We start from the raw sequence: 25,781 nt of genomic DNA, 5'->3' as shown, positions 1-25,781 counted from the left end.
TGGGCTGGGGCTCTCACAGTGTCAAATGTCAAAGTTATTCCACGTTGTATAATCTACTTAAATATTCATTACTGCAGAGCACCATGACCATCTCCACTGTGTTTTGGTCAGAACCTGATCTGGTAGGCATGCTTTTAGGTGGCTTATGAAAATGCCTACAGGATCAGGCCCCGCAGGTGAGGTAGACTGGGTAACAGCTAGCATAAGGATCTCCCAGGGTTTAGGTGCTGAGCATTTCATCACCAGCAGAAATGTAGGCACCTAGAGGACTTTACTGGTGGAAACTTAGGTACCTATGGACTTTAGGCATTTACAGGTAATGGGACAGCTGAACAGGGATTTTGAGGATCTAGATTTTGGTCTTAGGTGCCTAAACTCCTTTGTTGTTCAAGCCCTATGAGCCCAATCCTGCCTCCATTAAAATCAATGAGAGTTTGACACTGAAAATAATGGTAGCAGGATTGGGCTCTCTATATGAGAGCATTAAGTCAGTGATAAAATAATCTATCATTCTGACAAGCTATCAGAATGTTTTTTGTTGGAGAATGGAAATTCTGTTCAGTGGAGGATTAAGAAATTTGTTTTAAATCCAGTTAGAATGACATCCGACAATTTCAAAATTCTCTGCAAAAGAAAATTAAAAAAGTTTCAGATCAAAATGTTTTATTTTGACAAAACTAAAACTTGTTTAGATTTAGATTTTTTTAAATTTTATATTGTATATGATACTCCAAATATTTCAAAATGAAGTTGTTTAGAAAAGAAAAAAATAAAAATGTTTCATTCTGATTGTATTGAAACAGGATGTTTCCACATTGTCAGAATCACCCCCCTGCTAACCCCCCCAAGTTTTGGCAAAATCAATATGATTTACAAAGTGTTTCAATTTCAACGGAACTGCATTGTCCGATGGAAAATGTTTCTGTCAAAGTTTTTCCAACCAGCTCTAGTCTATATAGATGGTAGTGAAAGCCTAAAAAATATATTATTACTGCTTAAAACTATATATAGCTGCCCTGCCAAACAAGTTAAGGAATGTTGTGAACTTGGTGTAAATGTAGTCCATGGTCCTGATTCTGCAAACGCTTATGGTCGTGCTTAACTTTACTCATGGGAATAGTTCCATTAATATCAGTGGGACTAATCATATAAAATTACTCATGTGCATAAGCCTTTGCTGGATTAAACCCTATGAGGTTACACTGTTAATTTGATTTTTTCATAGAAATATTAATGCACTTATTGATATACAAGAAAATAAAATGTTGATATTTAATATAAATTGGGATCGAGTGATAAGTCCATGTACGTTTCCCTGGATTAACTAAATCTGTTTTCTGTGCTCTTGCAAATGTCTTCAAGACAACAAAGGCATACAAATATTTTAAAAGTACTAATAACATTTATCAATTTTAATGTAGAATTATAATTAACAAAAGAGAATGTCTTATTAATAAAGGAGAATCTTAATGAGTGAATTGATTGTAAAATGCAGATGACATTATTTACATTGTTTTTTGCCATAAGGAAACCTCCTAAGCCACAGTCAGCACACATCAAAACACAAATTTAAAAAAAAATTGTTAAAACACAAACATTTACTATAAGACAGTTTTATCCTGGGAATGCCATTTGTTGAAAAACATTAGGGAAAAAAAAGTCCTAGTAAAATTATTCTTGTCAATCTCCTGTCAAGAACTTCTGAACGTATCTGTGCAGTATAACTTGTGCATCTGGAAAACACAAGAATTTCTATATAGTATGAATATTCCATCACTCCATCTTTATTATGGAGTTGTTCAAATGTTTTCATGTACGTAAACAGAATTTTCTTTTGCAGTATGCACCAAAATAATAATCAGCACGTATTTTTCTTTTAAAGAGCAACATCACACAGATGATGCTAATCAAATAAGCCAGTGAAGTGCCAGTAAGCTTATGGGTTTTTTGTATCTGTATATACAGTAAATTTCCACAAAATACTATTGCATTTATTTCAGATTTATAGAACTAAATATAAACTGCTAGATTTTTGCTAATTATTAGCAGAAGCTGTAAGCAATCAGTGGCTAAATTCATAAACAAAAGATGAAAGGTAGCATTTTATTCCTGGAGTAATTCTTGAGATCTTAAATGGTTGGTCCTTAAGGAGATGAGAACTGTCCTTTATTCAGTAGATCTTAACAGTGCAATGTGCAACAATTCCTAAAACCGTCTAAAAAGTTTCATCAGTAGACTCCAGTAGAACTCCTTGATTCAAGGAAGGAAGGTTTGTATTTCTTGCCTGCTCTATTCACGAAGAATTGTAAAACGTTCCCTTAATGTTTTTTTAAATTATTATTATTGATTCCTATAGTCGACTGTCTTGTTACTTCAGAAATAAAGGCTTCTTACTGAGACACTGAAGGACACTTTTCTCTCTGTGTTCAGTTGAAAGGTAGAAAAAAGAAGAAAGAGAACATAAGAAAAGCTTAAAGTGGAGAAGAGATACAAAATTCAGAGTAAAGTTACTAAAAGAACTTAACAGCATGCATCAGAGATTTAGTGAGAACAAGAAAGGGACAGAATGCCAAAGATAAACTTTACATAAAGGCAGTTTCCCTGCAATATAGAATAGTTTATAAAACTAACATTTTTTGCTTTATAAAACTATTCTTTTGAATTTATCTGTCCCTTTTTAAATAAGTGACTTCAATACTGTTTCATAAGCTCATTTTCTTGAAGCTTCCTCTTATAAAGTTTTAAGTTTTTAAAAGACATCCTAGGAATCTTATATATAAAAATTATGTCATTTTACAAGGGAAAAAAGTGTTAAGATTTCTCGTTCCCTGCCCAGACAGGCAAAAAAACCCTAACTACAGCCGTCTGTTCTGGCTTTACTAATAAGCAAGATAGAAAACCAGTTAAGCAAGCAATATTTACATCTGTTAATGCAATGTGCACTTATTCTTACACGTAATGCTGTTAGTTTGTTGTAAATGAAATTAATCTCATTTACATTTTGGGCAGGAAACTCACCACTTGGCCCACATCTCATGTAGTGGGTAATAGCATTAGGAGCTTTGTTGCTCCCTAGACCTGCTTTTTGAATTTCTGCTTTCTGGTATAGCTTCCACATCTGCAGGAGAAAAGCATTTCATGTTATTCAATTTGTTTAGCAGGACAAGAAAAAGCCCTCACTTAACAATACGCAGTTACTTAATAGTAGGATATAACTGCTCAAAGGTATAAAAATACTTCTTTGAAGGACAGGGTTGTTGAGGGAGAGGGAAGGAAGGAATTCACTAGAATAATCTACAGACATATATTAAAGGTAAACCTGTTATAAAAGTTCATATTTGCATTTTTAAAATAATCAAATATTACTTTTCAAATCCATAAGAGGATAAATTCAACTTTTAAATTTAATGGCCTTAAATCTGTGCCAGTATGAAAGGGCAAAACACCACTGAAATCAATGGAACTGTGCCCACTTACACCAGCAGAGAAATTGGCTCAACTTTTTTTGTTTGTTTAAACCTAACTGCCAGTAACACATATATAACTATTTAATAAAATGGCTAAATTCAAGTCTGTTAAGTGGAAAATAACCTTTGCATGCAACAGATATAACATGCACAATACAGTATCTTAACTAAGTGTTCACTTAGAAAAGCAAAGCTTCAGGCAAACTTTTCGTTGCAAGCAAAAAATTATTCCTGTTCATGGCAGAACAATTAATTAAATGTCTAATGTCTATTTTTGGCTGATGTCCAAATACTCTGAATTATCACGCTAAATTTGATTTTTAGTCTTGGATTTCCATTTCTAAGGCCAGCAGGGACCAGGAGTTGCAGAGACATGGATCAAGAAATGAGTGCACTGAATTGCTTTGTAGGAAGCCCTCTAATTGATCTAGGAGCAACACTGATGGGATCTGAAGGGAATCCCACAAAGCCTCCACAGCTGAAACAAGAATGAAAAGATTCAGCCATGATGTGTGAGTATTTGTAAGGGAGTACAGTCCAGAGGAGAAAAACTCTCTATGCATGAGCACATCTGTTTCCCTCCCCAAATATTAGAGCTGCTGAGCAGCAGTTGAACATGATTGATTTTTCAAGGCCATTAAAATATTCCCTAATAATGGGTCTGCTCCCACTCCCATTGAAATTGATGGGGCAGGATCAGGCCCAACAGAAAACCAGGAACACAGGGTTACTTTTAAAATTCCTACGATCAATAGCACATCAGAAATTTGAAAAACAAGAGGAAATAGTTATAGTGGCCCAAGCTGAAAAAGGTCATTCCAGAACCCCAATGTGAAGATATGAAATTTAAAAGGGCTGATTTCCATTTATACAAAGCCTCTTAATTTCACTCTGGTAGTGTAAGGTGCTGGTAGTGAAAATGAATATAAAAGAAAAATTGCATCCACATTAAGGCCCCTTTCTTTTGCCAGATTTATCATTTTATTAGTTATCAAATTTAACTGGCGAGTGTGGCTCCTCACGACAGACCATCAAACATATCATTACCTACTGCCCAATTTATAAATATGAAGGAGGCATTACTGCAATAAATACTGCTACTCCTGATGTAGCCATTTGGCTTGATCAACTTCAGGTGAAATTGTAGTTGCTGCTCTACACCAGAGCCATATGGAAGAAGAAGATTGGTGTGTGAGAATTTGTTTGTGAAAATGATTCAGAGATGGAAGTACACTTTGGCTGGAAAAGTTTCCTTTACTTTCTCAATATCAGTCTAGAAGGATCACATCTAGGGTTGAAAGGGTAGGTTGAAATTCTGTTTCCCTTCAATCGTTGGCCTCACTGCTGAGCGCCAACATAGGTCGCAATGGTGCTGTTGGTTTATTCTTAATAAACTCAATGTACCTCATTATAAGCATCAGTTTTTCCAAGAAATAGGTTTGCTGTCAGTTACCCAACCCCCCAAAAAGTACCAATGCTTGTAGAGTGCTTTCTGAGTTCCTGTAGGATACTTCAAGATTTTATAGATTTCCTATATAATTCCATAGATAACTTTTAAAATTATTGTGCATATTTCTGTTCAACTGGCAGCACCATATATGTTAAAAAATGAGTTAAACAAATATGGAACAACAAGAAGTGAAGCAGAATGAAATGACCCAAGACTGACGTACTCTGTGTGTGAGAATAAGAAGAATTGTGTTGAGAGCATTTCTTTTTATTGTATTTAGGGTAGAAACTATCTTTAAAGGAGATACAGCAATGACATAACTAAGAAGCACAAGACTGGACATAAATCTCTCACTTATCCTTTGGTTATCAGCCCATAAACTGTGTAGGTGTGCAAACATGGTAAAGGAAGGCTATTTTATGTTTTGGAAGAAGCATAATTTGTTCCTTCATGGAGTCTCTCTAAGACACTTTATGTTCTCCACTTGCTTCCTTCTCACACCTTCAAAAGCAGTTCATCATGCAGAGGAGACCTGGCAATGGATTCTCCAAAGTTCATCAATGATGCTCCTGTATCAGCTGAAGATATTTCTAGAGTGTGACACAATGGAATTACTGCTTCCTTCATGAAGAGTTAAGTGAACTATTCTTGCAGCACTTCTAGTCCTTGCTGACCTGGGACCAAAGGTATCAAATTTGGGTCCCCATGTGGCAGCGCTGTGCACTGCCACACGATTTCTGGCCAAAGAAGCACAACTGTAAAAGTTAGAATATGAAAGTCATTATTTTCAACAAGATATATTTTCTCTCATGCAGGTTTTTATATAGCACAGCTACTTTTGATTTCTCAAACGTAAATATTTAATTGTGTTTCAATTTGTTAAAAAAATGCTGATGTCTACTTAAGGGTCTAGCTCTACAAGCACATGCAATTTATAGCTGAAGTATGGTATAATTTTAAAGTTTGGTTTAAATCGTTTTAAGTTTAAATTGTTACCAGACTTAAAGTGTGATTTCAAGCAGTGGCAGAGATGCTAGAATTTTAAATAGCTTTTTTTCAACATTTTCTGTTTAGCTAAATTATTCCATAAAGCATTGCTAAATTGACAATTTATAACCAAATATTTAAATTATATTTCAGCTGCATTCATATTTAATATAGTCTTATTGTCAAATCTCATATGCCTCATTTTCTAACTAAGCAATGTTCTATCTGCATAGGAAATAAAAGAATTTCCACCATAATTAGTAAAGATTTTATTATTATTATTATACATTGTAAAAATTCTCATAAAACTATAGTGTTACTTGACTCCAAATAAAACAGCACATTGGACCACCTCTGTATGTCAGACATGGGAAGACAAACCACAGGAAAGGGAAAAAGAGGTAGAGGAGGATCATTTTTTCTATGCAACTGCTACACTTAATTTGATTGTTACATTTTAAAAAATTACCATTTATGAATATTAACAATTGTTTTATTTATTAAATTTCAAATATTTTAATAAATATGAACTACAGTTCATATTTATTGTGCAGCAAACTACAGGCACTGAATTATTTGGGCTACAACTTGTTCCTTGAGCAAAATGACACACAAAACATAGCATAAATAAAAAGCAAAAGATACTGAAATCTCTCTAACAGGTTGTGTTTTTTGTTTTTGCTAGTATTGTATACGTGCAAGAGGAAAAAATAGGTATTTTTGTATGGGTGATGCATCTGAAAACAAAAGTACAAGTAAGAAAAGTACCTTCCTGTTGGTAAAAAATTACCTGGTTCTTTGTGCCATTTTTGGCAATGCAGCATGCAACTGCTTTAACATGCATTCAATAATGTAGAAAAACAAAATATTTCTAACATGTGACAAATAAAAATACAGAACATTAGTTTGTATTATTAAGGCTTTTAGAGGCATGCAGAAAATATACAGTGCAATTAATGTTTCATGCAAGCTTTGGTGTGATTACAATTTTACATTTATATGCATGGTGTAATACACAGCTGATTTTTATATCACCATTCAGAGGAAAACACCCCCACCCCCACAAGCCTGCCAAGAAACTATTTTTTATTTTTAGTGGAACATTCCCTAAATCAGTGGACATTGAGAAGAACATCTGTCATTTGTATTTAATATGACATCTCTCATCATACACAACCATACTCATACCAAACAGTTTGGTTATCTTCAGAAACCAGTAAAGGGGATTCAATCTTGCTAGTATTTACACATGCAGAAGAAGCAGTACATTCACTATTTAGAACTGACTGTGGGTTACTGTTATCAGACTTATGGTCATCAGAAGACTGATCAGTTACCTTTGCTGTAGACCTTTGAGGCAATCCACTTATATTACTAACTAATTCAGTGTTAAGGGATAAAAATGGCTGTGACACATGGGCCACAGTAAATGTCCCTGTGCTATCAATAGTTGATATACCAACTTTATCACTGAACACATTAGTGCTCCAAGTTTTGTCAACAACGTTTGACTTTCCCATCCTTGAATTCCTAGGCTTCTCAGATTTATACCCCAAGTGATCTGGTTTAACTGTATTATCTAAATCATTTTGTGGAACAGAATCTACATTATAAGATGTATAATGAAAAAAATTAGAGGACTGCTGGTGTGCACAGTACTCACTAGATGCTGATGGAATGCTTCTATCAGCTGTAGATGGTGCTGGATCAATTGATACAGGCTGCCTACTGTCCTTAGATAAAAAATCATGAATGCTTGTCCTTCGAGTAGTTCCTTCTGCTGTAGAAATCACACTGCTTGCACGCGGTAAGGTAGCATAAGGGCTGCAATCTTTGGATTGTCGTTGTGATGGATTTGTTTGTACTTTTTCTTTGATTGACTTGACCTTTCCTTGAGAACCTGACATCAATTTTATTGGAGAGCTGGTAAAGTAGGTATCTTCAGTTTTACGAGGGCTGGGCCTTACAAGCTGTTCAGGTTTAGCTGACCTTCCATCTGAGAAGTCAACTGTGTTTTTCACACTTAATGACCTGACGATACCACTGCTGACAGACGACTGTTTCCTTAGCTTTTCTTTTCCTGCCAACTCAGCAGACTCAGACAAACTTCTCATTACTTCATCTAAAAGATTCTCTTGGCTTGCACACTTTATCTGTCAAAACATACCCAAACAGCTTATTGTGTAGTTCTGATTTAATTTTTAAATTTACAAGATATTTTAGTCATCTTTATTGCATGAAAGTGAAAAACAATTACATTATTTTATTTAAATACTACATTTATTTGAATTGCTTAAGACTACTCATTAGTGGCAAACCTGCAAGTGATATTTTACCTCTTAAATTTGAATTGTATATAACTTTGAGCTATCTTATAGATTGGCTATAAGGAAACATTACTACCTTGGAAACTAGACGTCTGTGAAAGGCTGCAACTATCTGGAGTTCATGAGATATTACTTCTCCTCTGATATCAAGTAGCTCAACCAATCAACTAATTAGAACTTCACACTCACATCTTCTCTCCTGCCTTCCTTTTCACTAACTAATTGATAATTTCTTTAACAATTTGAACAATATGTACCAGTGTTTTGAACCTAAGACTAGTGTGTGGAGTTCTGGATTTCGAACCAGGTTCAAGCGTCTGGAAGAAATCCAATATACAAAGTTGGAAGAAAGTTTCCTTTTCTGTTCAACCAGCTCCATCCAGCTGGAATTCACAGGCCATGTCTAGTAGTACTCAAAATCTTGACCAGGAGGAATTTTAAATTAAATCATGACCTCATTTTCTCATGAAAAAGTAAAGAGGTGGCTTGGTAATAGCTCTTAAGCATCAGGGAATTCACCAGTTCAATGATCTCTAGGACCCAGTGGTCTGAAGCAATGCTTGCCATTCTTGAAATCAAAAAGGACAAAAAGTCCTCAAAGGATGGAGTAAAGGGGGAAGAAAGACAAGGATTTGGATACTCCAAGACTAGGACAGTGTTCTCTGGAGCATCCTCAAATTCACTGACTAAATATGGCCCCCACCAGCAGGTCAGTCTACAAAGGTCTAGAAGGAAGAGTGTTGTCTTCTGTGGCAGGAACAGAATGACTTCTCCAGTTGTGTGGATCTTTGCTGGTAGCAAGCTCTTGAAGAGGACTTCTGAAAATGTCTGTTATGCAATATAACTGAAGATTTCCTCTGGAAAACAGGCTAATTCAAACCTAGAGTCCTAGCCATTGACTTTGTGCTTTTCTTTTTTTCCAAAATTCCAATATTCAGAAAAGCACTTAAACACACATAAATCCATCCATATTCAGCAAAGCACTTAAGAAAAGGTTTAACATTAAGCATGTGAAATGAGACAATCATGGGGAACAGGGATGCACCTAAGCATGTGCTTACATACCTTGCTAAATCAAAGCTCAAGTCATCTGTGTCTTCAAAAGTGAAGTCCACAACTTTTGCCTGGGCCTCAACTTAGAGACCAGAATTCCTGAGCCAGTAGGGTTTCCTAAGGAAGGGAGTCCTAACCAAAGTCCCACCAGTTTTGTCTGAGATATCACAGAAACTGTTGGAAACAGTCTGGCCTTTTTTAAACAACTCCGGAGATTCCTGTTTCTTAACTCAGGAATGTACTGATCCCAAAAGGTGGCTCTGGACCAGAAAAAAAATTATATCTGGCTATAACTGCCACCATTCATAATGTCAGGGAAGATGAAGAATAAACTTTTATTCCAAATATGACCAATCATTTGGACTCAATGACATCTTCCCATTTCTAGTTTTCTCACTTGCAACAGAGATCACAAGTGAGTACATTATAGGACGCTGGTAAAATAAATCAAATCCCTCCTTGAGAATTTGGTATGAAGGATTCAGGTTTCCTTGAGACAGAAATACCATAGGCAGGAGTGGTTCGACACCTCTTTAGCTAGCTTCAACAAACCTCCATTGACTGGGAGGGCTATTCTTCCTTTCTCTTCGACTTCCAGGAAGTCCAAAAGTTTAAGTGGTGGCTTCCTGGCCAAAAGTACTAAAAGGATATTGTAGGAGCAGATTTTTGATAACCCAGAACATGTTTAAACCACTGCCAGCAGCTGGAGTACCAATTGCTATGCTTATTGCTGAAAGCAGCTAAAAGGAGGCCTTTCTGACACCTCAGCACAGCTAACAGACCAGGAGGGGAGGGTGCAGTGAGTGACTTCAAGGAGAAAACATGACCCTCTGTCCTCCTGACATGAGTTGTATTTACACAGCATGCAGTTTTGCAAGATGGAAAGTCTGGCAATAGTTAACTATTGCTATACAGCTGGTTAACTGATGGAAAGTTCCCCTACCTGATTGATGGAAAATTGCCCACCTGACAGGCTGGAAATCTCCACCCTTAATTTAACTTCTGCTCAGCAATTTTGTTAACGAACAAGCTATGTAATACTAACAAGTTGGATATAAAATCAGGAAGAAATCTGAACTCAATGGACACTTGAACATTTGGACACCTCTCAAGTTCCCTTGCAGCCGGCCACTGGACGCTTGCAGTTATCCACTTGAGACTTCCCCAAGACTCTGGGTAAATATGAATTTCTTGGGGTGTTTTACTAATCTGTTGCGGACATGTGTAAGTGCTTGAGACTAAGTAAAGTATAGCTTTAAGTGAAAGCACTCTTGTATTGTCCTGTTTGTACCAACCATCTATCGGTCGGACGGCCATATCTCCATTGATTTATTTCCTGACACCACCTCGCACAGTTACCTAGAACTTTGGATTGAAAGAACCCCGGGAAACAATATCAGGAGTTACAGACATTCATCCCACCAAAACTAGAAAGATCCTAGCATCAATTGGAGATGTTGAAACAGGCAAGACAGCCTCCTTAGATGATGAGTTAGAGGGGGGAAACCTCTGAAGACAATCCCACCACTTTCTCCACCTTCATGAGGAGGGCTGTGACAGCAGTTCTCACTGAAGACAATTAGCAGGCAGTAAGAGGAAAGGAAACCACTTTGGGGCAAATGACTGCCCACTCAGCCACTACTGATGAGTATGCTCAGCTGCAGCACTTAGGACAGGAGCTCTCAACTTTTCTTTCCTAATGTGGTCATGAGGGAAGCAGCAACCACTTACAAATTGTTACGCTTTGTATTTATTTCTTTTAAAATTATATCCGGAGTGGATCGGTCTCCTTTTACTGAGGAAGCACAGCCAGAGTTAAGTACACTCCCTGTAGGGTTACCAGATAATAACAGTGAAAAAACGAGACAGGGGGTGGGGGGTAATAAAAAATGGGACTGTCCCTTTAAAAATGGGACATCTGGTCACCCTAACTCCCTGCCATCTGACCAGCTCTACTAATCCCAGGTGGGCAGCAGCTGTTTTTCCCCACTGCACACTGAACTAGAATGCCACTTCGCTCCTACTTAGCATACCATCTCATATTACATTCTGTAACCATCACCCTCCTTTTTCTATTTTCCTTAACAAAAACTAAATTTTGGACCTGAAAATGAAGGGCTTTTCTATAGGAACATTTAGTTTGCAGCAAGCTGTGGTGTAAATCTACCCCCACACTAGCTTGCCACAGACTAAATATCTGTATCGACACTCCTGACACTCATCATCAGTTCACTAATGCACTTCGATATAGTCCTGATTAAAAAAAGACTATATCAAAGTGTATAAACAAACTATTAATGCATGTCAGCAGGGTTCACATGGACAGACACAGGCTAGTGCAGGATATAGTCACACACCCAGCTTGCCATGAACTAATTGTTTGTGTAGCCAAACTATTATTTGACAGTGTCTCTTTAAAAGAATTTTAAGGGGGTCCTGCAATGGCATACACTATAAGTACCCTATTAAATCTGTGCATAAATATAGGGTATTGTATAGCCCTAAAATTAAAATAATTTTTTTAACTAACCTCTGTAGAAGTAATCTTGTTGCTTTCTTCTAAAAACTGCTGCAGAGTAACAACCTCACTTCCAGGAGAACCAGTTTTGATCTTCTGCTTTCCTTGATTATCCACTGTTTCAGGCATTTTTTCCTTGATCATGAGACTCGACTTGGTGTGACTTTTCAAATACTGGATGGGACTGCTGCTGCTGCTAGACCAAGCCTCATGTTCATGAAGCAGACTAAATTCTCCACTGCTGTGACTTTGTGGCCTACTTTGGTTGTTAACTCCACCTGCTTTTGGGGAAAACAGTATTAAATGTTCTATAATAAAAATTACATGAAAATAATTGTTGAACAGCACATTCTGAACAATATCTGGAGGATTATTAGATGTCATTTAATCAGGGCTGGCTCTAGGCACCAGCAAACCAAGCACGTGCTTGAGGCGGCACAATTTTTTTTTTTTTTTTTGGCGCTTTGGCAGTTGTGCTCCTAGAGCCAGCCCTGCGTTTAATAATGCCTGTTTATATAATTTTTTTAAAATGTTGAAGATTCTAATTGTCCTATATTACTCAGATCAAAAAATGTTGAAGACTCTAATTGTCCTATATTACTCAGATCAAATATCCTATTCTGAAATCATGTTATAAAATGCAATTTCATTCCCTTGGCTTATCTGTTACAACTTTTTAACCTGATTTTTTCAGTTTTTCAATGGAAAAAAAGCACCCTTCACTTGAAATTTGATTCTAAGAGGTTAAATGTATACAGAAGACTTTATGATTCAGTTCATGTTCAGCAACTCTGTAAAGTGGATACTGTCCTCTGCTACTCATGTTACATCTTATATAAATGAGACAGAAAAGGTGGAACATGAATCATATCATAGGACTGGAAGGGACCTTGAGAGGTCATCGAGTCCAGTCCCCTGCACTCATGGCAGAACTAAGTATTATGTAGACGACCCCTGAGAGGTGTTTGTCTAACCTGCTCTTAAAAATCTCCAATGATGGAGATTCCATAACCTCTCTGGGCAATTTATTCCAGTGCTTAACCACCCTGATAGTTAGGAATTTTTTCCTAATGTTCAACCAAACCACCCTTGCTGCAATTTCAGCCCACTGCATCTTGTTCTAACCTGAGAGGTTACGGAGAATAATTTTTCTCCTTCCTCCTTGTAACAATCTTTTATGTACTTGAAAACTGCTATCATATCCCCTTTCAGTCTTCTCTTCTCAAGACTAAACAAACCCAGTTTTTTCAGTCTTCCCTCACAGGTCATCTTTTAATCATCCTTGTTGTTCTTCTCTGGACTATCTCCAATTTGTCCACATCTTCCCTGAAATGTGGCACCCAGAACTGGACACAATATTCCAGTTGAGGCTTAATCAGCACGGAGTAGAGCGGAAGAATTACTTCTCGTGTCTTGCTTACAACACTGCAGTTAATAACCCCAGAATGATGTTTGCTTTTTTTTTTTCCATGTTGACTCATATTTAACTTGTGATCCACTATGACCCCCAGATCCCTTTCTGCAGGACTCCTTCCTAGGTAGTCATGTGTGCTATTTTATATGTGTGCAACTGATTGTTCCTTCCTAAGTGGAGTACTTTGCATTTGTCCTTATTGAATTTCATCCTGTTTTCATCAGTCCATTTCTCCAGTTTGCCCACATCATTTTGAATTTTAATCCTATCCTCCAAAACATTTGTGATCCCTCCCAGCTTGGTATTGTCCACAAACTTGAAGAAAAATGACTGCCAATTCTTCAACAGAATTTTCTAGAAAGGCTCCTCTAGAGAGGTTTTCCTTATATTGCCAATGTTAGTTTATTACAATTGTGACCTGAAGGAGGAACATAGCAGTAAGTGCAAAAAAACCTGCTGCTATAACAATTTTCTTTGATTTTCAATCTTTCTTATAGGATCAGAGTAAAAGATACTGGTGAACAGTAAACTGCTCTCTACCCTTTTTGTTATTTCTGAATAATGTAATTATATTTGAAGAAAGGAAAATTGTCTACAATAGAAACTGTTGATGTACCATATACAATCTGGGGCACAAGTTAACTCAGGGAATCTTTCACAGTAGAGAGTAACAAAATGAACAAGGCAAAAAAACGCTGTTCTAGTATTCACTTCTAAATTACCAATAAACAGATATTATCAAGAAAGTACAGTAACTCTTAACTTAAAGTCCATCCTGGTTAGGGTTGTTTCATTGTTACTTTGCTGATCAATTAGAGAACATGCTCGTTCAAAGTTGTGCAATGCTCCCTTATAATGTTGTTTGGCAGCTGCCTGCTTTGTCTACTGTTTGCAGAAAGAGCAGCCCATTGGAGCTAGATGGTGGGGGCTTAGAACCAGGGTGGACCGGCAGTCCCCCTATCAGCTCCCTGCTCCCCTAAGTTCCCTGTGCGGCAGCTGCCCAGCAGGCTATTAATTGCCAGGAAGTTCAGCTGACCCTCCCCCCACTGCCACGTGCTGCTCCTGCCCTCTGCCTTGGAGCTGCTCCTGGGAGCCTCCTGCTTCCTGTGCAGAAGGGGGAGGAAGAAGGGTGCTAATGTCAGGGTGTCCGCCTCCCACCACTCCTGTACCTTATCTTCACAGAGCAGGATGGGGACATGACAGGGCTCAGGACGGAGGGAGTTTGCTGGCAGCAACTGCTGTCTCAACTTGCTGATCTACTTAAAAAGGCAGTGTACTTAGAGTAAGGTCAGCATATTTAAAGGGGCAATGCGCGTCTCTCTCACAAACATGGTGTGTGTCTCTGTCTCTCTCTGCCATGCTGTCTCCCCTCCCTCCATTCTTGCTCACTTGTAAAGTATGAGGCTACATTAACAACAATATGCTAACCCTTGAGGGCTCAGCCAAGTGCTAGTTCATCATTTAGCAGTAAGGCATTCCCTGGGAAATATCCCACCCTCTGACTTCATCACTTCAATCAAGCTTCACAATCATCATTGCTTTGTACAGTATTAAATTGTTTAAAACTTATACAGTGTGTATATGTGTGTGTGTGTGTATATATATATATATATATATATAGTCTTTTGTCTGGCGAAAAAAATTTCCCTGGAACCTAACCCCCCCATTTACATTAATTCTTATGGGGAAATTGGATTCACTTAACATCATTTCGCTTAAAGTAGCATTTTTCAGGAACATAACCACAACGTTAAGCGAGGAGTTACTGTATTAGTCTCATAGACTCATAGACTTTAAGGTCAGAAGGGACCATTATGATCATCTAGTCTGACCTCCCGCATGATGCAGGCCACAAAAGCTGACCCACCCACTCCTGGAATAATTCTTTTCCTTGACACATCTGTTGAAGTCCACAGATCGTGATTTAAAGACTTCAAGTCGCAGAGAATCCTCCAGCAAGCGACCCCTGCCCCATGCTGCGGAGGAAGACGAAAAACCTCCAGGGCCTCTGCCAATCTACCCTGGAGGAAAATTCCTTCCCGACCCCAAATATGCCGATCAGCAGAACCCCGAGCATGCGAGCAAGATTCTCCAGCCAGACCCGCATTGACCATTGATACTAATTACCTGCGATGGCACGTTATTGACCTATTGACTAAAATCACGTTATCCCATCAAACCATCCCCTCCATAAACTTATCAAGCTTAATCTTAAAGCCAGAGAGGTCTTTCGCCCCCACTGTTTCCCTCGGAAGGCTGTTCCAGAATTTCACCCCTCTGACGGTTAGAAACCGTTGTCTAATTTCAAGCCTAAACTTCCTGACGGCCAGTTTATATCCATTTGTTCTCGTGTCCACATTAGTACTGAGCTGAAATAATTCCTCTCCCTCCCTGGTATTTATCCCTCTGATATATTTAAAGAGAGCAATCATATCCCCCCTCAGCCTTCTTTTGGTAAGGGTAAACAAACCGAGCTCCTCGAGTCTCCTTTCATACAACAGGTTTTCCATTCCTTGGATCATCTTAGTGGCCCTTCTCTGTACCTGTTCCAGTTCATCCTTTTTAAACATGGGAGACCAGAACTGCACACAGTACTCCAAATGAGGTCTCACCAGTGCCTTGTATAACGGAAGCAGCACCTCCTTATCCCTACTAGAAATACCTCGCCTAATGCATCCCAAGACCGCATTAGCTTTTTTCACGGCCACGTCACATTGCCGACTCATAGTCATCCTGCGATCAACCAGGACTCCGAGGTCCTTCTCCTCCTCCGTTACTTCCAACCGATGCATCCCCAGCTTATAACTAAATGCATCACCTTACAGTTCTCACTATTAAATTTCATCCTATTACTATTACTCCAGTTTACAAGGTCATCCAAGTCTCCCTGCAGGATATCCCGATCCTTCTCCGAATTGGCAATACCTCCCAACTTTGTGTCATCCGCAAACTTTATCAGCCCACTTCTACATTCGGTTCCGAGGTCAGTAATAAATAGATTAAATAAAATCGGACCCAAAACCGAACCTTGAGGAACTCCACTGGTAACCTCCCTCCAACCTGACAGTTCACCTTTCAGTACGACCCGCTGCAGTCTCCCCTTTAACCAGTTCTTTATCCACTTCTGGATTTTCATATCGATCCCCATCTTTTCCAATTTAACCAATAATTCCTCATGCGGTACCGTATCAAACGGTTTACTGAAATCGAGGTATATTAGATCCACCGCATTTCCTTTATCTAAAAAATCTGTTACTTTCTCAAAGAAGGAGATCAGGTTGGTTTGGCACGATCTGCCTTTCGTAAAACCATGTTGTAATTTGTCCCAATTGCCATTGACCTCAAGGTCCTTAACTACTTTCTCCTTCAAAATTTTTTCCAAGACCCTGCATATTACAGATGTTAAACTAACAGGCCTGTAGTTACCCGGGTCACTTTTTTCCCCCTTCTTGAAAATAGGAACCACATTAGCTATTCTCCAGTCCAACGGTACAACCCCCGAGTTTACAGATTCATTAAAAATTATCGCTAACGGGCTTGCAATTTCTCGCGCCAGTTCCTTTAATATTCTCAGATGAAGATCATCCGGTCCGCCCGATTTAGTCCCGTTAAGCTGTTCGAGTTTGGCTTCTACCTCGGATATGGTAATGTCAACCCCCCCCTCCTTTATTGCCCTCTGTCACGCTGCCTCTATTCCTAAGCCCTTCATTAGCCTCATTAAAGACCGATGCAAAATATTCGTTTAGATATTGTGCCATGCCTAGATTATCCTTAATCTCCACTCCATCTACAGTCTTCAGCGGTCCCACTTCTTCTTTCTTTGTTTTCTTCCAGTTTATATGGCTATAAAACCTCTTGCTATTAGTTTTAATTCCCCTCGCAAGGTCCAACTCTACATGGCTTTTGGCCTTTCTCACTCCATCTCTACATGCTCTGACCTCAATAAGGTAGGTTTCTTTGCCGATCCCTCCCCTCTTCCATTCTTTGTACGCTTTCTGTTTTTTCTTAATCACCCCTCTGAGACGCTCGCTCATCCAGCTCGGTCTAAATCTCCTGCCTACGAACCGTTTTTCTTTTCTCGGGATACAGGCCTCCGACAGCTCCTGCAACTTCAACTTGAAATAATCCCAGGCGCCTTCCGCCTTTAGATCCGTAAATATGTTAGTCCAATCCACTTCCCTAACTAGTCGCCTTAATTTATTAAAGTTAGCCCTTTTGAAATTGTAAACCCTAGTCTCCAATTTAATTCTGTTAATCCTTCCATTTAGTTTAAACCGAATTAGCTCATGATCACTCGAGCCAAGGTTGTCCCCTACAACCATTTCCTCAACGAGGTCCTCACTACTCACCAAAACCAAATCTAAAATGGCATCCCCCCTCGTCGGTTCAGCAACTACTTGATGAAGGAATTCATCAGCTAGCATGTCTAGGAAAATCTGAGTTCTATTATTGTTACTAGCATTTGTTCCCCAATCTATATCCGGAAAGTGAAAGTCTCCCATGATTACACAGTTCCTATTAGTATTTACTTCCCTAAAAACATTAAATAGTTCTCTGTCCATATCCAGGGTAGATCCCGGCGGTCTATAGCACACCCCAAGCACTATCCCAGGGGAGGCTCTAGTAGTTTTTTTACCCAATGTGAGTATTGCCCAGACAGACTCTGTCTTATCCATTCCATCACTTATTATTTCAGACCCTGCGGGGGGGAGCCCCTTACTGCCCCGAGACCCTCTGCCCCTTATCCAACCCCTCGGCCCTGGCCTGGCCCGGCACCCTTAACACGCTGCTCAGAGCAGCGTGTCAGAGCTTTACCGTGTTGTATGCGAACCCGCATTATATCGGGTCACGTTATATTGGGGTAGAGGTGTATTAATATAGATTTTTTTTAAAACATTTTAATCCTGTTTGTGATGGGCATTCCACAAGATTTAATATTTACTGCTGGCTGAAGAATGCTGAACATGTTAGAGTAGCATCCATTCATAGGACTTCATAGAATGTAGTCCACGGAGTCAAAGTTGCAGAAACTATCAGAAGCCTGCATCCCAAGAAAGGGGAAAAAACTCATAGGCAGGAGCTGTAGACCAAGCTGGATGAGCAAACACCTCAGAAAGGTGATTAAGCTTGATAAGTTTATGGAGGGGATGGTTTGATGGGATAATGTGATTTTAGTCAATAGGTCAATAACGTGCCATCGCAGGTAATTAGTATCAATGGTCAATGCGGGTCTGGCTGGAGAATCTTGCCCACATGCTCGGGGTTCTGCTGATCGCCATATTTGGGGTCGGGAAGGAATTTTCCTCCAGGGTAGATTGGCAGAGGCCCTGGAGGTTTTTTGCCTTCCTCCGCAGCATGGGGCAGGGGTCGCTTGCTGGAGGATTCTCTGCGACTTGAAGTCTTTAAATCATGATTTGGGGACTTCAACAGCTGAGTTAAGGGAGATAATTATTCCAGGAGTGGGTGGGTCAGCTTTTGTGGCCTGCATCATGCGGGAGGTCAGACTAGATGATCATAATGGTCCCTTCTGACCTTAAAGTCTATGAGTCTATGAGCTGTGGGAGGGCACTTTTGGGGGCTCCGCAGTCCCAGAGTGGCCCGGGGGATTAGCGGGGGGCTGGGAGCAGCCCGCTCTGCTTCCCTCACCCCGGCCCGAGCCGTGTTGCTCAGGGGAGGAGGCTTGGGGGAAGGGATTCCCCCCGCACTCACCAGCAGCGGCGGAAGCGGAGCAGCCTGGCCACAACCCGCTCCACTCTGCCAGCTCCCAGCTGCAGCGCTCCGCTTCCCGCCGCAGGTGAGTGCATGACCTTTCCCCAGCCGCCCCCCAGCGACACGGCTTGGGCCGGGGCAAGGAAAGCGGAGCGGGCTGGGGCCGCGTCGCTCCGCTTCCCGCCGCAGGTGAGTGCGGGGGGGCATCCTTTCCCCAACCTCCCCCCACTCACCGACAGCGGGAAGCGGAGCGCTGCGGCTGGGCGGTGGCGGAGTGGAGCGGGCTGGGGCCAGGCTGCTCCGCATCCCGCCGCTGCCGGTGAGTGCCTGTCAGGGGGCAGGGTGTATGGATAGGGGTCGGAGCAGTCAGGGGACAGGGGGGTTGGGTAGGGGGTGGAGTCCTGGGGGTGATTAGGGACGGGGGTCTCTGGAGGGGGCGGTCAGGGAACAAGGAATGGGGGGGGCCAAAGCAAGCTTGATATAATGCGGTCTCACCTATAACACAGTGAGATTTTTTTGTCTCCCGAGGACCGCGTTATATCAGTTTAGAGGTGTACATGAAATATAGGGAATACTGCTAATAGTGTAGTAACGTTATCTAGTTTTCAAAGGCAAAATTTAAAAGTTTGTAAAGGCGACTGCATTTTATTATATACACATCTCTATATACCTTATAGTTATTTTGGTTAGTTTGTGTTGTACATTTTTACAGATTTTATTTCAGAGATAAGATAAGAAACACACAGATACGATACAAAAAATTAAGGAGTATTATTTCCCTGTTTAAAATGTACTTGAATTGAAATTAATTTTGTGGCTAAATTTTTTTTTTTTTAGAGAATATTTCTTTTTCTATGGTTAAGTCCAAAGCAGATAGCAAAGAGTTACAAAGGGATCTCATAATACTGAGTGACTGGGGAACAAAATGGTAGATGAAATTCAGTGTTGATAAATGCAAACTAATGCACATTGGACAACATAAAAATCCCAACTATACATGTTTTTAATGAAGTAAATACTAATGGGAATTGTGTGATCATGGGAGACTAACTTCCCAGATATAGACTGGAGGACAAGTGCTAGGGCTCAGATTTTCCTAGATGCGATAGCTGATGGATTCCTTCACCAAGTAGTTGCTGAACCAACAAGAGGGGATGCCATTTTAGATTTGGTTTTGGTGAGTAGTGAGGACCTCATAGAAGAAATTGTTGTAGGGGACAACCTTGGTTCGAGCGATCATGAGCTAATTCAATTTAAACTAAATGGAAGGATAAACAAAAGATCTGTGACTAGGGTTTTTGATTTCAAAAGGGCTAACTTTAAAAAATTAAGGAAATTAGTTAGGGAAGTGGATTGGACTGAAGAACTTGTGAATCTAAAGGTGGAGGAGGCCTGGAATTACTTCAAGTCAAAGTTGCAGAAACTATCAGAAACCTGCATCCCAAGAAAGGGGAAAAAACTCATAGGCAGGAGCTGTAGACCAAGCTGGATGAGCAAACACCTCAGAAAGGTGATTAAGAAAAAGCAGAAAGCCTACAAGGAGTGGAAGAGAGGAGGGATCAGCAAGGAAAGCTACCTTATTGAGGTCAGAACATGTAGGGATAAAGTGAGAAAGGCCAAAAGCCATGTAGAGTTGGACCTTGCAAAGGGAATTAAAACCAATAGTAAAAGGTTCTATAGCCATATAAATAAGAAGAAAACAAAGAAAGGAGAAGTGGGACCGCTAAACACTGAGGATGGAGTGGAGGTTAAGGATAATTTAGGCATGGCCCAATATCTAAACAAATACTTTGCCTCAGTCTTTAATGAGGCTAATGAGGAGCTTAGGGATAATGTAGGAGGACAAATGGGAATGAGGATATGGAGGTAGATATTACCACATCCGAGGTACAGGCTGAACTCGACCAGCTTAATGGGACTAAACCGGGGGACCCAGATAATCTTCATCCAAGAATATTAAAATATTAAACTGGCACATGAAATTGCAAGCCTATTTGCAAGAATTTTTAATGAATCTGTAAACTCAGAGGTTGTACTGTATGACTGGAGAATTGCTAACATAGTTCCTATCTTTAAGAAAGGGGGAAAAAAAAGTGATCCGGGCAACTACAGGCCTGTTAGTTTGACATCTGTGGTATGCAAGGTCTTGGAAAAATTTTTGAAGGAGAAAGTAGTTAAGGACATTGAGGTCAATGGTAATTGGGAGAAAATACAACATGGTTTTACAAAAGGTAGATTGTGCCAAACCAACCTGATATCCAGGAAAACCTGTCATATGAAAGGAGACTCAAAGAGCTTGGCTTGTTTAGCCTAACCAAAAGAGGGCTGAGGGGAGATATGATTGCTCTCTATAAATATATCAGAGGGATAAATACCAGGGAGGGAGAGGAATTATTTAAGTTCAGTACCAATGTGGACACAAGAACAAATGGATATAAACTGGCCATCAGGAAGTTTAGCCTTGAAATTAGACAAAGGTTTCTAACCATTGGAGGAGTGAAGTTCTGGAACAGTCTTCCAAGGGGAGCAGTGGGGGCAAAAGACATATCTGGCTTCAAGACTAAGCTTGATAAGTTTATGGAGGGGATGGAATAATGGGATAGCCTAATTTTGGCAATTAATTGGTCTTTGATAATTAGCGGTAAATATGCCCAATGACCTGTGATGGGACACTAGATAGGGTGGGATCTGAGTTACTACAGAGAATTCTTTCCTGGGTGTCTGGCTGGTGAGTCTTGCCCACATGCTCAGGGTTTAGCTGATCACCATATTTGGGGTTGGGAAGGAATTTTCCTCCAGGGCAGATTGGCAGAGGCCCTGGGGTTTTTTCGCCTTCCTCTGCAGAGTGGGGCACGGGTCACTTGCTGGAAGATTCTCTGCACCTTGAAGTCTTTAAACCATGATTTGAGGTCTTCAATGGCTCAGACATAGGTTTGATACAGAAGTGGGTGGGTGAGATTCTGTGGCCTGCATTGTGCAGGAGGTCAGACTAGATGATCATAATGGTCCCTTCTGACCTTAAAGTCTATGATTCTATGATATAAAATGATGGGGTCTAAATTAGCTGTTATCATTCAAGAAAGAGATCTTGGAGTCATTATGGATAGTTCTCTGAAAACATCCACTCAATGTACAGCGGTAGTCAAAAAAACTAACAGAATGTTGGGAATCATTAGGAAATGAATAGATAAGAAGACAGAAAATATTATATTGCCTCTATATAAATCCATGGTATGCCCACATCTTGAATGCTACGTGCAGATCTGGTCACCCCATCTCAAACAAGATATATTGGAATTGGAAAAGATACAGAAAAGGGCAATAAAAATGATTGGGGTATGGAGCAGCTTCCATATGAGGAATGATTAATAAGACTGGGACTTTTCAGCTTGGAAAAGAGATGACGAAGGAGGGATATGATAAAGTTCTATAAAATCATGACTGGTGTGGAGAAAGTAAATAAGGAAGTGTTATTTATTCCTTCTCATAACGCAAGAACTAGGTGTCACCAAATGAAATTAATAGGCATCAGATTTAAAACAAACAAAAGGAAGTATTTCTTCACACAACACACAGTCAACCTGTAGAACTCTTTGGCAGAGAATGTTGTGAAGGCCAAGACTATAACAGGGTTCAAAAAAGAACTAGATAAATTCATGGAGGATAGGTCCATCAATGGCTATTAGCCAGGATAGGCAGGGATGGTGTCCCTAGCCTCTGTCTGCCAGAAGCTGGGAATGGGTGACAGGTGATGGATCACTTGATTATTACCTGTTCTGTTCATTCCCTCTGAAGCACCTGGAATTGGCCACTGTCAGACGACAGGATACTGGGCTAGATGGACCACTGATCTGACCCAGTATGGCCACTCTTATGTATGTTCTATCTTAGATTTATTTTAAAATAGTTTCAATTTCATATATTGTAATTGCTCCTATTCTAATATTTACTAAATGCTTTTGAAGGTCTATTTTATTAATATTCTTCCCTAATTTGGAAAATGAAGGGCGTAAAGCAGTGGTGGGCAACCTGTGGGCTGCACGCAGCCTGTCAGGATAATCCACTGGCAGGCTGCCAGACGGTTTGTTTACATTTGCACAGCTTCCCGCAGCTTCTAGTGGCTGCGGTTTCCTGGCCAATTGGAGCTGCGGGAAGTGGCGTGGGCCACAGGGATGTGCTGGCCGCCGCTTTCCGCAGCTCCCATTGGCCGGGAACGGCAAACCGCTGCCACTCGGAGCTGCAGATGGCCGTGCAAATGTAAACCAACTGTCTGGCGGCCCGCCAGCGGATTACCCTGACGGGCTACATGCAGCCCGTGGGCCGCAGGTTGCCCACCACTGGCATAAAGTGTTAAAAGAAAAACATGCCATGAATTTTTTATTTTATTATTTTACCAGACCATCTTACAAACACAATCATGGAAAAGAAGCACAGATGGCAATTCACCTGCACCATACCTTTGACTTCATGAAGTGAAGCGTTGTTATTGCTATTGCTAGTGGATGTTCTGCCACTATCAAGGCTGGCTGGTCTGGAAGCTAAATGAAAAGTAAGGAGACAGAATGATAAACAAAATTTTAGCAGATGACACTATGCCTTTACATTCTGATCACAGAATGCTCTGAGGTAGGAATCAAGCACTATTTCACAGGCTGAGCACGCCCATTGTCAACAAAGTGTTGTTTCTTACAGATCAGAAAGCGAAGGGATTACCAGGCAGTCCAAGAGGACACTTTAGTAAAGGATGCTACGGGAACAGTAAGATACAAGGGGAAGAAAAATAGAAAACAGAGTGCATGTTTAGAACTGAAACAGATTTGCTAGTGGGAAACCAGGATTTTACAGAAGAACACACTGGCATGCAGAAAGCTGCTTGTGATTTGGTCACTTACAACAAATTTGACAAGTAACCCTGCACACTGTAGAAATGCCACAAACAGGAGCATCTATGCAAGAGCATCTGCATAATTAATGTCCTGTGCTCCTCCCCAATATAAGCAGGGGTGCTGGAACAATTTGTATAATGAGGGTGCTGAGAGCCATTGAACTAAAACTAAATGCTGTATATAATGGAATCCACTTCAAGCCAGAGGGTGCTGCAGCACCCCCCACATCCCTAGTTCTAGCACCTATTAATACAAGGGAAATAATTGCACTGTTAATATTTTCCAAAATACTAAATAACAATATTTTATTTCAATTTTGTTTATATTCATTTTAAAATGTTTTAGTAAAGAAAAATAGTGTTTAATTTCTTGTAAGTGCTTCTATTTTAGCTTTTTCACTCTGTATTTTTACTTAATGAAAAGACTTATTTTGTACTATGAAATATATAAAACTTTACTTTAAAATCAAGAAATGAATCACTGAAATCTAAAGTTTTTTTTTAATGCAAGTCAAAATTTCCCTTCTTTCACAATTAAACCCAAATATATTTGAAAATAGGCAAAAAGAATTTGTATTCTGTTCAGGTGCATTTCATAGATATCTTCTACTAAATATACACAACAGTTAGTGGAAAGATTATTCTATAAAAAAAGAAAAAGTATTAGGTTTGAAGAAATGGCACTATCTAGTCAAGTCATACGCAAATTATAGAAAACATGCTCACTTGCAATGCTGCAATTCACTGTGTGGGAAAACATCGTTAGCATTCACATCATATATTCTCAATTTATTATTTAATTAAAGTTCACATCTTACCATGAACTCTTGATCCTGTACTAGAATCATCACTAATGCCTTGTGGACTTTCATCTTCAAAGGATGTAGTATCTATACATAAAGACATAAAACAGTATGTACATTAAATTTCACAGCAAAAATGTAATTTAAACATTTGTCATCTGTAAAATGTAATGAAATAATTATTTGAAATACAATCCATCTTTGCTTATGTAGCCTTTCTGTAGGAAAAAAATCTAAGGTATTTTACAATTAAAGCTATTAAACCCATTCAATTACTTCTTAATACTGTAATTCAATTATTCAGGTTGTTTGCTACAGAATAATATGAAATACGAAGGAGTAAAAACAGATTTATATAAAATTGTTACCAATATAATCACGACAGAGCAAAAAGCTTCTACCTATACCTTTATTATTTAGCAATTGCTTGGATCTGAAGCCTGAAGAAGAGTTGACAGTTGCAAAGTTGATAGCTGTAGTAGAGAAGGCCATAGCTCCCAATTCTTTTTTCCTTTTACCCGTAGATACATCATCAGGGCCCTCCAGATGCTCAGAACTACCTGTCCATTGTCCTCCTGCTAGGACCATGGACTGCACCAGGTCATTCATGGCTGGGATGCAAATGAAAGCAAATGAATCAGCACGGTTCAATGTATTTTTTTAATTCCTATTTTGTATTGTAAAAAGTTTGACATTTGTCTAAGCATCAATGCATACTGAATATTGAAAGCTACAAACACAAGATCATCCATGTTATGACATGCAATCAGCGTAATGAATGAAAAGTATTACAGGCCATACTTTCAGTTCAGATATGATTTTTAATAAATGTTATTAGATACAAGTGCCATGCTTGTGCTGCAATGATATGCAATATATATGTTAGAAGCTTTGATATGTTGTTTTGCAAAGACAAATGGAATGAATAAGGGTAAGATGGGTAGAGGTGCTAACACAACATGAACTTTGGCAATGGTTGGGGTCCTTGTTCAGTGCAGGTTACTGCAGGAATACTGTATTTTGCATTATAGTATTTAAAAGGATTTACTATAGAAGTATCCACCCCCTTTTTAAAAAACAGAACATTTTAGTAAAGAAGAAATGACACACATTTGAAAAGAGTAACAGACCACTTTATATCCTTGCACTATTTTCTCTATAGATTCTT

The 25,781-nt window shown here is 39.5% G+C and overlaps 1 protein-coding gene across 7 annotated transcripts in view; it reads right to left on the bottom strand.

The window, feature by feature from the left end:
* Positions 1-729: 729 nt before the first annotated feature.
* Positions 730-25,781, bottom strand: part of CCDC88A (coiled-coil domain containing 88A) — a 367,236-nt gene continuing 342,184 nt past the window's right edge. For 3 of the 7 annotated variants that reach the window (XM_024215501.3, XM_024215519.3, XM_024215528.3), the window contains 5 exons: positions 25,021-25,224; positions 24,629-24,700; positions 23,383-23,463; positions 11,815-12,083; positions 6,159-8,057 (listed from right to left, as the gene is read on the bottom strand). In XM_024215501.3, coding sequence (XP_024071269.2) covers positions 7,071-8,057; positions 11,815-12,083; positions 23,383-23,463; positions 24,629-24,700; positions 25,021-25,224 — 1,613 coding nt within the window. In that variant the 3' untranslated portion in view covers positions 6,159-7,070. Of the gene's footprint in view, positions 2,421-2,998; positions 3,119-6,158; positions 8,058-11,814; positions 12,084-23,382; positions 23,464-24,628; positions 24,701-25,020; positions 25,225-25,781 lie in introns of those variants that run through there. The other 4 variants (XR_002908971.3, XM_024215537.3, XM_024215545.3 and 1 more) reach the window with 4 other exon arrangements.

Source organism: Terrapene carolina, unplaced genomic scaffold (genome assembly GCF_002925995.2).
Source record: "Terrapene carolina triunguis isolate 2854851 unplaced genomic scaffold, T_m_triunguis-2.0 Scaffold132, whole genome shotgun sequence".
Classification (NCBI taxonomy): domain Eukaryota; kingdom Metazoa; phylum Chordata; order Testudines; family Emydidae; genus Terrapene; species Terrapene triunguis.
Note: the sequence above shows the minus strand (reverse complement) of the source record. Positions and strands in the feature narration are given on the sequence as shown.